Genomic DNA, 11,371 nt, shown 5'->3' on the forward strand with positions numbered 1-11,371 from the left:
GCCAGCCAGCCCCGCCCCCTGGTGGGCTGAGCTGGCCACACACACACACACACACACACACACTAAAATAAAAATAAAAAAACGTAAAAAAATTTAAAATATGAATAAACAATTACATATATTTGTATAGAAATTTAGAAATCTAACCATATACAGCATTGTAGGACAGTCCTGTGACTTTGTTTCTTGTCTGTTTTTTTCATTTATTACCCTTTTGTTTTTTATAAAAAACATTTACTTGAGAAACAGTATAGCAATACTTGGTATGTCATGACAAGCAGTACATATTTAGAAGACCAAAATGACAGGCATTCCAAGCATGACTCTAGTATTACACATTGCTATCTTCTGTGCAGTCGTGATGGATCCTGAGAAACATCAGCAGGTTTTTGAAACTAGCAGCTAATTGGTAGAATTCTTACCCTGAATAACTATATATGCTGATACCTGTGAACTGAGCTATATGTTCTTAAAGAGGAACAGAAAAAAATGTATGTGAGCCAGGCATGATGGTGCATGAATGAAAGCTCAACATTCTGGGAGACTGGGGAAGGAGGAAAAGGAGTTTGAGGCTAGCCTGGGCAATTTAGAAGGACCCTGTCTCAAAATGTAAAATAAAAATGGTTAGGCATGTAGCTTGATATAAAGGCTTTGGGTTCAATCCCCAGTATTGAAAAGAAAAGAGAAGTGAAGCGAAGCAAAGCAAAGAGGAAAGGGACAGGAAAGCATGGGATGGGAAGGGCAGGGCAGGGCAAGGAAGGGAAGGGAAGGGAAGGGAAAGGAAAGGATGGAAAGGCAAGGGAAATGGCATGTGGCAGTTTTACCAGGCCAACAGGAAACCAATAGTGTTCAGACTTTTCCTCTTCTATCCCTAAGGTTACCAGCTTAATTCTGCTGAATGTATGGATATCCGCTTGAAGAGGGTAGTTCCTGACCATTATTGTCACTACTACCCTGAAAATGTAAAACCTAAGCCCAAACTGAAGGAATGTGGCATGGACCCCTGCCCTTCAAGGTTTGTACAATTTTTACTCTAAAAGACGCAAGTCAGCTCCAAGTGGGACTGATCAGATCTCTTTGGATAGTGCATTTCTGTAGGAATTAAGATGGCTTTGCAAATTCCAGCACTATGGCCAGCACCCTCTTCTTGCTGTGGGATTATGTGGCCGTGAACTCTTTATAATAAGCCTGTTTGAGCATCTCCAGTATACACAGTACTAATGGTCTCTTTACTCAAGTTCTATGTCTAGCCCTCGGCCAGTTATGACTGTCTCTCTCATCATTTGAGCCCTGGAGCTGGGTCATCATCCATGAGTACCCATGTTTCTAGCAGTACAGCTCACTATAGCTAAGTTTTGGAAATGGTCTACATGCCCATCAACAGATGAATAGATAAAGAAAATGAGTTATTTATACATAATTGAATGTTCCTTAGCCACAAAAAATATAAATGAGTCACTCATAAGAAAAATAAACCTATCTAAGTGCAATAAGTCAGACATAGGCTAAATATTACATGGTGTTTTTCTTGTATGAGAAACTCAAAGTATGAAAATTTAAGAAACAACATAAAAAATAGGTGATAGAAAAAGGGGAATAGATCTTTTGGAGATGAGAAAAGGAATCTGGAAGGGAGAGTGTAGAGGAAGGGAAAGTAAGAATCTGTCTATGTAACGACTCTTTACAATGAATACATTTGGTATGTACTGAAAACGTATACTAAAGTTTCTTTTTTTTTTTTTAAAGAAAAGCTTGATCACCCATTGCCATATTTGCCCTTTGAAGTGTCGCATTAAGTTCTGCATAAAAAATGCACCATGCTATGCATAAACTGTGAAGTTGAGTAATTGAGAGCCTGTTTGGATTGTATGGTAGAGTCTTAACAGCATAAGGTTAAGTCCCAGAATCCCCTACTACCTGCTGGCTAAGGCAAGAGTGTAAGTGATAGAGGGACCTTGCTGGATTTTACTTCCTGTCACTGCACCACCACTTCCTGCAATCTCAGGGAAATGCCATTATTAATACAGACCTTTCAAAGGACTGCTCCTGTGATACAAAGTGGTTTTTGAAATCTTTTACTAATATGATGTGTTAATATCATTGCCATATTTTGTCATAATAATGATGATTAGAAAAGATTAAATTGGGCCAGCCAAATAGCTCATCTGATTAAAGTGCCTGCAAGCAGGCACAGGGATTGGGAGTTCAATCCCCAGCCCTGCTGTGCTGTCCCCACCCCCGGGGCATGCTGAGATGGCAATTGAGACTGGTTGTGGTGGCACACACCTATAATCCCAGCTCTTGGGAGGCTGTCCACAGGCAGATCACTAGGAGTCTGATCTAGTAGTGAGACCCTGAATACCCTCTAGGCCCTTCCCTAAAACACAAAAAAGAAAGAAAAGAATAAATCAATTTATCTAAATTAAGTGATATGTTTTTATTAGATTTCTATATCACTGATTCAGTGGTCTATTTTGCTGTATACAGTGGGGACTCCTTTGTGTCTGTTGTTCCTAAAAATTAGCAAAAAAGCAGCTGAAGTTTTGGAACTGGTTTATAACACTTGATGTGTTTGGCGTTCATTGAAAAAGCTTGGTCTCGAGAAGTCATTAATAAATGCAATAATTATTAAATGCATAAGTTGACTTTTGTGAGTGATATTCTCAAAATGGTTTTATTTTCAGTGATGGATTTAAAGAGATTATGCCTTATGATCACTTCCAACCTCTGCCTCGGTGAGTTATGTGCTTACTTTTCCTTATTTGCTGGAAGTAGCGTGCAAGCCCACATTGCACCTGCAGCAAGTCTGTAACGCGTCAGGGAGAGGCATCAGGCCCTCTTAGAGCTAACAAGAGACAGGATGCAGCTCAGTAGCCAGAAGGATCATTTTAAGAATCAAGTGGAACAGGCTGCAAGAAAAGGTGATGTTTTCAGTCACTGGAGCGATAAGGGTATCTTGGACAGACGGTATCACAAAAGGAGCTAAACCCTTGGAATTGGTCAGCCATTTGACACATTGATGGCTGATATGTTCTCTTCTGACTTTGAGTTTCTGTGATTCTCTAGCAATATGATCACTTAGTATTTTTCTCTATTGAGAAATAGATCAACAATCTTTACGTACTATGTTTTAATTAGTTTAATCTCACAGTGGCCCTAGGAGCCACTGTGGATAACTAGGGCAGGAGTATGATTCCATTTGACAACCTTTGGTTCAGGGTATTTAATTTTTGGGACTATGGACAGTGTGTGACAGTTAAGAGTCAAGCCTTAAGGCAGGTGAGATAGCTCAGGAGACTAATGGCCTGCTTAGGCAAGCACAGGGACTGGGGGTTCAATCCCTGGGTACCACATGCCATGCTGGCCCTGGCCACAGATGTGCTGAGCCAGCCACCGAGACCTGGTATGGTGGTACACACCTATAATCACAGAAATGGGGAGACTGAAAACAGGAGGATCACTACGAGTCCAAGCTGCATATTGAGACCCTGTGCCAAATACCAAATACATTAAAAAAAAAAAAAAAAGAATCAATTGGCTTTTAGCTGGAGCACAGCAGATACCATGAGGCCATGCTTTCAGCAGACATTTTTGCAAACTTGAAACCAACAAACAGCAAATAAATAATGTGTGTTTTTGTTTGCTTTTGAGCTGGGAACATAACCCGTGGACTGCATGTTCTGTGTCGTGTGGAGGAGGGATTCAGAGGCGGAGCTTCGTGTGTGTGGAGGAGTCCATGCATGCGGAGATCCTGCAGGTGGCGGAATGGAAGTGCATGTATGCACCCAAGCCCAAGGTCATGCAAACTTGCAATCTCTTCGATTGTCCCAAGTGGGTCGCCATGGAGTGGTCTCAGGTGAGATGCGAAAGCACACTCCTTGTGGATAGATTGTATGTTTTAAGGAATACTTAGCTTGGAATAAAAATGTTGGGTGTGAACATGGTTCCTGTTTCCAAAGAGGTTTGCGAAATAGTTGGAGAAAAGAGTAAGAGAGACCCTGAGCATTTATGTAGGTAAGAATTAGCACTATAAAAGCCTGTAGCACATCTGAAAGAGGTAAGAAAGAGACATCACAGCAGAGTCAGCCAGGAAATCTTGGTTACCTTTATAGTACTTTCTCAAAGATAAGAAGAATGTATGAAAGTGGCAGCATAAAAAACACCTTGCTGTGGAAGGTGACCAAACTGAGAGGCTGGAATGGACTGAAATGAGGAGGTGTCCAGGAAGGCTCAGTTCTCCTGGGTTGAAGAGAGAGCGCTTGATATCAAGAACTGGAAGATACAGGTAGAAATATGGACCTGACATTACAAATGCATCCTTGGTCTAATAGTTATTAAGAAACTTCACCATTTTTTGAAGAATATAATATATTTCAGATAACTGAGGCAACACAGTCCAGCACTGGGAAAGGCCAGAGAAGGACATGTACTTGGAATCAAGGAGGGAGAAGATCGCTGGAAAATAAGAAGAGCAGGAAGGAATCTCCTGGAGATGTGTTAGATGAGCTTAATTTTTATTTTCTAGTGAGACAGGCGAGTCAGCCTCCAGGATAGATCAAGTGCCAATGACTCAGCCCAGAAATGGAAAGTGCACGTGCTGGCATTCAGAATCTTAATCTTAATCTTTTAACTCTGTAAAGAATAAATCCTAACTTACCCCCGTTTCTCTGGCTCTTTCGTGTGATCCCTGTAATAGATGTGCCCTAGATTGTACAACCCTTCTCATCTACGTAGGTTGAGATCTGAAAAGTTTATCAGGAAGTTTAAATAACTGCCAAGAATACCGTGTCCAATGTGCTGTGAATACTGACATTTTAGAAGTGTTATTCATCCTGAAAAAAGTGTTCCGTGGAACCTAAATGTCATGACAGTTTCTATCCTTGCTATCTTTCACTTAAATAGGAACAAGCTCTCTCACAATTCGAGTATTTTCACATTTCTCCTGTTCCACTCACATTTTCAATATACTCCCTTGTAGAATTTTATCATCATATGATGTATTTATGTGCTTAAAATCTCTTATCAATCATACTCATCCACTTCTAAATAATGTGTAATTAAAATTAATTTTGGATTCTTATGACCGGCAGGCTCTTAAATATTAAAAGCATTCCCTTGAATGAAGCTCTGATTAAATTTAATTTTGGTATCCAATCAAAACAGCATTACTATAGTATTTTGGTAAAAAGCTGCTATAAACATGAGAAGTTAAATATTCATTTAGAATTAGATTTTCTAGAAGGTAAATGAGCCTCAAAAATTAGACCATATGGTCACTACCAGAATGAAAGATGGGCTCAGCCATAATTTTATTGGTGACGTTCACTGTTGACTTTTTGGTTGTCTTACATAGGCACATTGGGAATGCTTGTTTCCATACATAGGCCAGGATAAAGGAGTCCATTTCTGTGAGCTTATGCAGTTCTTTCAACTCCGGAGTTATATGCCGAACACCACATGATTATGCCTCACTAGGAATTATTTTTAAATATCTGTCAGCTTGTAATTTGATTAAGTCCTTTTCTAGTTTTGTTGAAAGGAAAGAATACCACCCTAGTGCAAAAGAACTTATTAGCTGGCCACTAGAGATCTTCACATTTTGGCCTCAGTGGGCAATGCTCTTACTACCTGTGGAGCTGTTGTCAGCCCGTTAGGCCCTAGTTGCGTGTTCTGCGTCAACCTTAGAACTTTATGCTCTCCCATTAAGAGCATGACTGTCCTCATTTATAACCTCATTGTGGTTTGCTAACTGGCTCATCTTATTCACCTACCTGGCTCCTACTGCCTCTCACTTTTTAAGATGTTTGAAGGAATTCTCAGTGATAAAGATTTGCAGTTATTGAGCAAGTGATCCTCTGCAAGGGGGAGTCTGGAAGTAGTATGAATCCTGGCTGCCTCCCTGGGTGAGAGTCCTGCTTCCCACATGAGCTAACTGAAGAGACACAGTGCTCACCTGATTGGGCCAATTCTATGATAGTTTTACCTTATCTCATTACTTTCTCTTTGGGCACTATGCATTTTTTCCTAGCTGACATAAAAGAGCTTCTCAAGATCATATGTCAAGTTGATAAATTTAGAGGGAAGTAAATCCATTTCCCAAATCCAGATCTAAATTCAAACTTCACTCACTTCATGATAGCATTTGTTTGGTGGTCCGGGTGGTGGTGGGGTGTATGAGGAAGTTGGAGCATTTTCCCCATATTCTGCCCTTCTGGAGCTGTGTACATGCTGAGAAAGACCTCCTGAAATGTGTCTGTAACACTTGTCCCCAAAGGCAGGGTACAAAGCATACAGGGGCTCAGGGAAAATCCTTTCAGCCCTGCAGTAGTAACTGGGGCCTGGGCTCAGCAGCAGGAGGCTCTGGAAGGAATTCCACTGTGCTCTAAGCAGTCTTGGGGCCTTCAGCCAGGTCCTTGGTTGGGCTGTTGTATGTGAGCCCGCACATGTGCGATGTCTGCACATCACATGTGCAGGACGCTGTCTGTGCCCCGCAGGTGCTCATGAGGGCTCAGTTTCTCCCAAGGGAAGACTCAGAGCTGGTGAGACCAGAAGGTGTGTAGATTAGAGTTCACCTTTCATGTAAAAAGCTGTCAAGGACCCTGATGTGAATTCTGGACTTTAATTCATCACAGGGTACTGGAACACTGTCTGTGAGGTCCCCATGCCAAGGCCCTCCCTGTCCCTGTGGATGCCTGAAACCACATTCAGTCTGCTCTGTCATATACACTACAAACGTATTATAAAGTTTAAAGTTGAGTAGATCAACAAAGAGATCCTAGATTTTCACATGACAAGAGAACATACATTATAGGTAACAGTGACTTCCAAATCATAGGTGAACAAGGAAAACAATGTTGACAACAGGAACTTCACCAAAAGTGAGAGAAGTGGCACACTGTTTTTATTATTTTTAATTATCTAACAGCCCTCTAGCATTTTTTTCCCTGTATTGTTTGGCTAAATACTCATGATGATCTGTTCATATGGTAACTACTTTGCAAGATCAAAACCGACAAGGTAGAGAAAGTTTAACTCTCTGTAATGGTTGGCTAAAATTTAATTTTTTTATATTCATCATTTAGAAAAGTTGCTTTCCACATGAGCTTTTGGGCCATGTCATGTCAATTTTTAATCAAATTTGAGAAAACCAGAATCAAGTTTCTTTTTATATTTGATGCAGAGCAAAGTAAGTTTTTGGAGCAAAATAAGATTCAGAACATGTATTTTTCTTCCACAGTGATCTCATCTTAAATACTTTTCCAACTGAGAGTTGGAGACAAGCTCCAGTGTGGGAGGGAGGTACCCAGAAACCCAAGTATCCCAGAAATCCAGCCTCTGCCCCTTTCTTTTCTGAAGGTTTGTCAGAGGCCTTTTGTGTTAAATATTCATACAGCTGAATGTAAATGAGCACCTCCTTTACATATGGTAAAAGAATGCCTGGAAAACCCACTGCTTCTTTCCTGAAAGAACAAACTCACTGGCTTGATTCTTCTTTCAAGTGCACAGTGACCTGTGGCAGGGGGTTACGGTACCGTGTTGTCCTGTGCATCAACCACCTGGGGGAGCATGTCGGGGGCTGCAATCCACAGCTGAAGCTGCACATCAAGGAGGAATGTGTCATTCCCACCCCCTGTTACAAACCGAAAGGTACGATTGTGGTGTGTTTCATTCTAATCAAATGATGTTTCCAAGGTCACGTTCCAGTACTGCAGAACTTCCTTTTTGACTTGGTTTTCTTATTGCAATGGTTTTATCCAGAATTTGCTGCCCACCTATGGGAGGAAGTTGGAAACACAGGATCTGGAGGGACTCTAAGCCTTTGTTGATTCAGGATGTACAGAGTGCCTCCTACCTGTCTGGGCTTGCACTGATATTTTTTGGTAGGCATAAAATAACTTGATACTGTCCCTGCCTTCAAGAGAAAGAAGGATCTGATGGTCAAGAATAGAGAAAGGAGCAGGAGGAGGCAGAAAAAAAGAAAAGCAAAAGGAAGAAGAGATGGAGCAGGAGAAGGCAGCTCTTCTCCTTCCCAAGCCCTCCCTTTTCTCTGTTGCCACAGTGCTCTGTATGCGCCTCTCCTTTGCATGTGTTTCTTCAAGGAGGAACAGTGTCCTCTGCAGCGTCGTGGTACAAGGGCCATGAAGATTTTAGCTCCCAACCTTGATCTGTGGGTGTGCTGAGAATTCCTCCTGCTGTCCCATTTGCTCTGCATGAATTCGCAGAATAGGCAGACAGCCGTGGACAGCAAGTCTTGGCCCCAGCTCTCCAATATGCATTCCTTTTCTTGCAGTTAATTTCCATGTACATTAGCAAGGTGTACCCAGCCCTCATGACAAGTATCTTCCTCCCCAAAATGGAAAACATTCCCACCTGGTGGTAAAAAGGACTTTTCCTTACACCTTATAGAGGATGACACAAGTCTTTCATTATTTCTGGGTTGTTGTCTATGTGAATAACCCCACAATTAACCATTCAGCAAATGCTTTGTGGACCACATCCCTCTTGCAGAAAAAAACCATCACTGGTGGCCCTGACAGGTGCATGTATTAACTGTATAGCTCCATTGGTGCAGCCCTTTTCCTTCTGCGTTTGATTGTACTTTAATAGATACTTCCTTCGTGCCAGTGCTTTCCTGGAAGCAGCCCAGAGTTATTTCCCTTCATGTTTCACAACTCAATCTTTTCTTTCCTCACATCTAAAGAGGCTCTAAGGACAGAAAGAGGCCCCAGCTCCTTCTCTGTGCCACATGCAGCCAGCAGCTATCGCCCAGCAAGAAAAGCTGGTGGTCGTGGTCATGAATGTACTCTCCCTCCCACTCTATTAACTGCTATGTTATTTTCTTTTCTCTATTAATTTGTACATTCAGTGGGCAAAGCAAATGGTGGCAAAAGAAAGTAAGTTGATATTGGTGAAGTCAGAGCTTTACTATGCAAAGAACAGAAACAGGCTTTGATTTGTAAAGCTACTTTTACGGTGAATATCGAGATCACATTCAACTGTATCATGGGGATTATTTCAGTTGTATTGAGTAATATGTTAATTTTTTAAAATGGCCTTAAATGTTTATTTGCTCCAGAAGCCACCTAAGGTCCTGTGCCAAAGGGCTCCACTTGCATTTAAAAATCATGACCTCTATGTTAATGAAATGTTTAGCCAATGATGATCATGTCTCCAGCCTCTCTGAGTGATTAATAGTCATTAAGCTCATTGTTTATGTTCCTTTTTCTTAGAAAAAAGTCCAGTGGAAGCTAAATTACCTTGGCTGAAACAAGCCCAAGAACTAGAAGAGACCAGAATAGCAACAGAAGAACCAACGTGAGTCCAGGACCTTTTATGGGAGCAATCAAGGCATAGCCAGTTAACATGATATATGTAATTTTTGTACTCATTGGAATACAAAGATACATCTAGTATCCAAATGGCCTGGATGTTTCAGACTCTGGAGAGCTGGAGCTGGCTGGAATTTTTCTTTATTTCACAATTCAGCAGCCCTGCTTTGGCAGTATCTGTGAGAAGCACAAGAAAGAACAGTGTTATTTAACTCAAAGCAGACCCAGTGTTCTGTTACCATTAAGAGATCAGGATAGTTCCTAGATTAACACATATGGTTTCACCAAGGAGCATCACAGTAATATACAGGTAAACTGAACCTTTTGTGGGTAAGTCGTGGCCAATCCCTATAAAGCCAAGTGTGCCGAAATGCACTGGGCTGGCTGAAGTAATGGTAGGGAGCACCCCGGGGCTGTGTGGTGTGTGGAAGTGGGAAGAGCATGGGGTTTAGAACAGCCTCTGCTAGCTCTGTGACTTTGTATAAGGCTTTTTCTGTGTCCCTTTCTCATTTGTAAATGGGGTGAGTTGGTCTACATCTCTCCCCGTTAGGACATCAAGGCCTGCTGGCCGTGTGTGGTGTGATGCATCTGAGTTGTAATGGTGTCTGTGGAAAGGAAGAATCAAAAGCAAATCAAAGCACTCTGGAGACAGAGCCTTAAGGCCTGAAAGAGAGAGAGGAGCCAAATGTATACTGTGGTTCCTAGGCTTCCTAGCTGGAGGTCCAGAGCAACAGCACAAAGGACAGGCTCAGGTAATTGAACAGGACAGTCGATTCCACACCAGATGCCTTAAGCCCTGAGTGTTGACAAGCTGTCTACAGAAAGCATGCAGAGTGGAGCATGGCTGAGTGTGACAGGAGACCTTAGCCAGATCATGGCCCATTGTCCTGAGAGATCAAGCCCAACCTGCCCCTCCTCTACATCAGAAGAATGAGATGCACATGGACGAGAGACTTGTCTAAGGTGACACTGTTGATGGTGGTGGTCCTCAAATCCAACACTCAGTCCCCTGGGCCCCTTTCCTCACACCTCAGTAGCCCTGGGATCTTTCCTTGTAGTCACTTGGGCATCTCTTCTCCCACACCTTCAGCAGTACATGGAGCTTCCTGCATGAAGAGACAGCTTATTCTTGAGTTGAACAACTTGACATATTTGCAAGATTTTCCCTCCCGTTGAGCCAAAATATACTTCTTCCTAATTTCTTTCTTTTTTTTTTTTTAATACAGAAAAAGAAAACAACCCCCTTAACCCAGGTGTCAAATTTTCATAAATCTGACAAAATCTGTCACGGATCCTAAGAACTCTTTGTCCCCCGAGCCCAGCATTGTTTTCATCTGCCAATGTCTGCAGAGCTCCTGCCACCCCTGTTGCTCTGGTCACGACGCATGCTCATTTGCTGCCTCTTAACTGTGGTCCAGACTGCTGATAAACCCTAGGGGCCCAGAGGAGTGTGGATTGCTTCCCTTTCAGAGAGCCCTGTCTTTTCATAGTGTAGTGTCAGGCTGTTGTACTATGACACTCTCAGGCTTTTGTGTGGGCCTGGCTAAGACCACAGAAAAAATCCTGCCATCTGCAGGATGCAAGGAGGGGAAGGGACTCAAGAGGCGCTAAGAGAGAAGAGTGTGGGGTTATATAAGGATGGCTTTAGGCTAAATGCTGCTAGGACCTCCCACTCTGATCATCTAGATTACATAGAGGCAGGAATCTATGGAAATTAAGGGATTCCAGACACAGGAAGGAATGTGTAGTGGTCACATGAAGAAAATCACACAGATCTCAGTCTAGAGTGAAGAGTCACACTCACTAGGAATTTTGGTTGCCAAAATAAAGTTAGGTAGCAATTTCTAATCCTTCCATGTGTCTGCTATAGTTAACAAGATCACTTTTTGTCCGCTTCTTCAAACCTAGAGCCGAGTCATTCTTGCCTTTTCTATTCATCCCTTAGCTGTACTCACCTTCTGCATTGCCCTGGTCACACATGCTAAAAGCACCCTTGTTCCAGCTCCCCCTGTCCATCCCCACTCACACTTCAGCCCACATTC

At 42.2% G+C, this 11,371-nt stretch overlaps 1 protein-coding gene across 1 annotated transcript in view; it reads left to right on the forward strand.

Moving 5' to 3' along the window:
- The window catches only part of Adamtsl3 (ADAMTS like 3), a 497,024-nt gene that overhangs the window by 283,391 nt on the left and 202,262 nt on the right, over positions 1 to 11,371 (forward strand). Inside the window, exons 10-14 of the mRNA XM_023712415.1 lie at positions 877 to 1,015; positions 2,685 to 2,735; positions 3,652 to 3,856; positions 7,500 to 7,647; positions 9,231 to 9,315. Coding sequence (XP_023568183.1) covers positions 877 to 1,015; positions 2,685 to 2,735; positions 3,652 to 3,856; positions 7,500 to 7,647; positions 9,231 to 9,315 — 628 coding nt within the window. The remainder of the gene's footprint in view (positions 1 to 876; positions 1,016 to 2,684; positions 2,736 to 3,651; positions 3,857 to 7,499; positions 7,648 to 9,230; positions 9,316 to 11,371) is intronic.

The sequence above is a fragment of the Octodon degus genome, unplaced genomic scaffold, assembly GCF_000260255.1.
Source record: "Octodon degus isolate 3935 unplaced genomic scaffold, OctDeg1.0 scaffold00002, whole genome shotgun sequence".
In the NCBI taxonomy this organism is placed as follows: Eukaryota; Metazoa; Chordata; class Mammalia; order Rodentia; family Octodontidae; genus Octodon; species Octodon degus.